This window comes from Cystoisospora suis, assembly GCF_002600585.1.
Source record: "Cystoisospora suis strain Wien I chromosome Unknown contig_4162, whole genome shotgun sequence".
Classification (NCBI taxonomy): Eukaryota; Apicomplexa; class Conoidasida; order Eucoccidiorida; family Sarcocystidae; genus Cystoisospora; species Cystoisospora suis.
In genome coordinates this window covers 1-208 of record NW_027156954.1, presented here as the reverse complement: position 1 = coordinate 208, position 208 = coordinate 1, and the positions used below count along the sequence as shown (strand labels likewise).

The window sequence follows — 208 nt, the reverse complement described above, 5'->3', positions numbered from 1 at the left end:
TGGAAGAAGACGAAGAGAGCGAAACGAAGGAACGGGAGAGCGAAAACAGGGAACATGGGACAGGAAAAAGGAAGCACAAAACCCCAAGTACGAAACAGGAAGAGAAGAAAATAAGCCGGAGAGACAAGGCGGAAGAAAGGAAGTTCATCTTGGCAAGTGCGAGGCAGGCAGCAGGACGGGAGGAAGAACCGGAAACGGAGGACATCGA

General features: G+C 51.4%; 1 protein-coding gene across 1 annotated transcript; it reads right to left on the bottom strand.

Moving 5' to 3' along the window:
• Positions 1-207, bottom strand: CSUI_007750 (uncharacterized protein; the record flags this gene model as incomplete). The annotated part of the gene is made up of 1 exon (XM_068067894.1): positions 1-207. A coding segment is annotated over exon 1 (205 nt), but the record flags the coding sequence as incomplete, so codon positions are not given.
• Position 208: the final 1 nt, after the last annotated feature.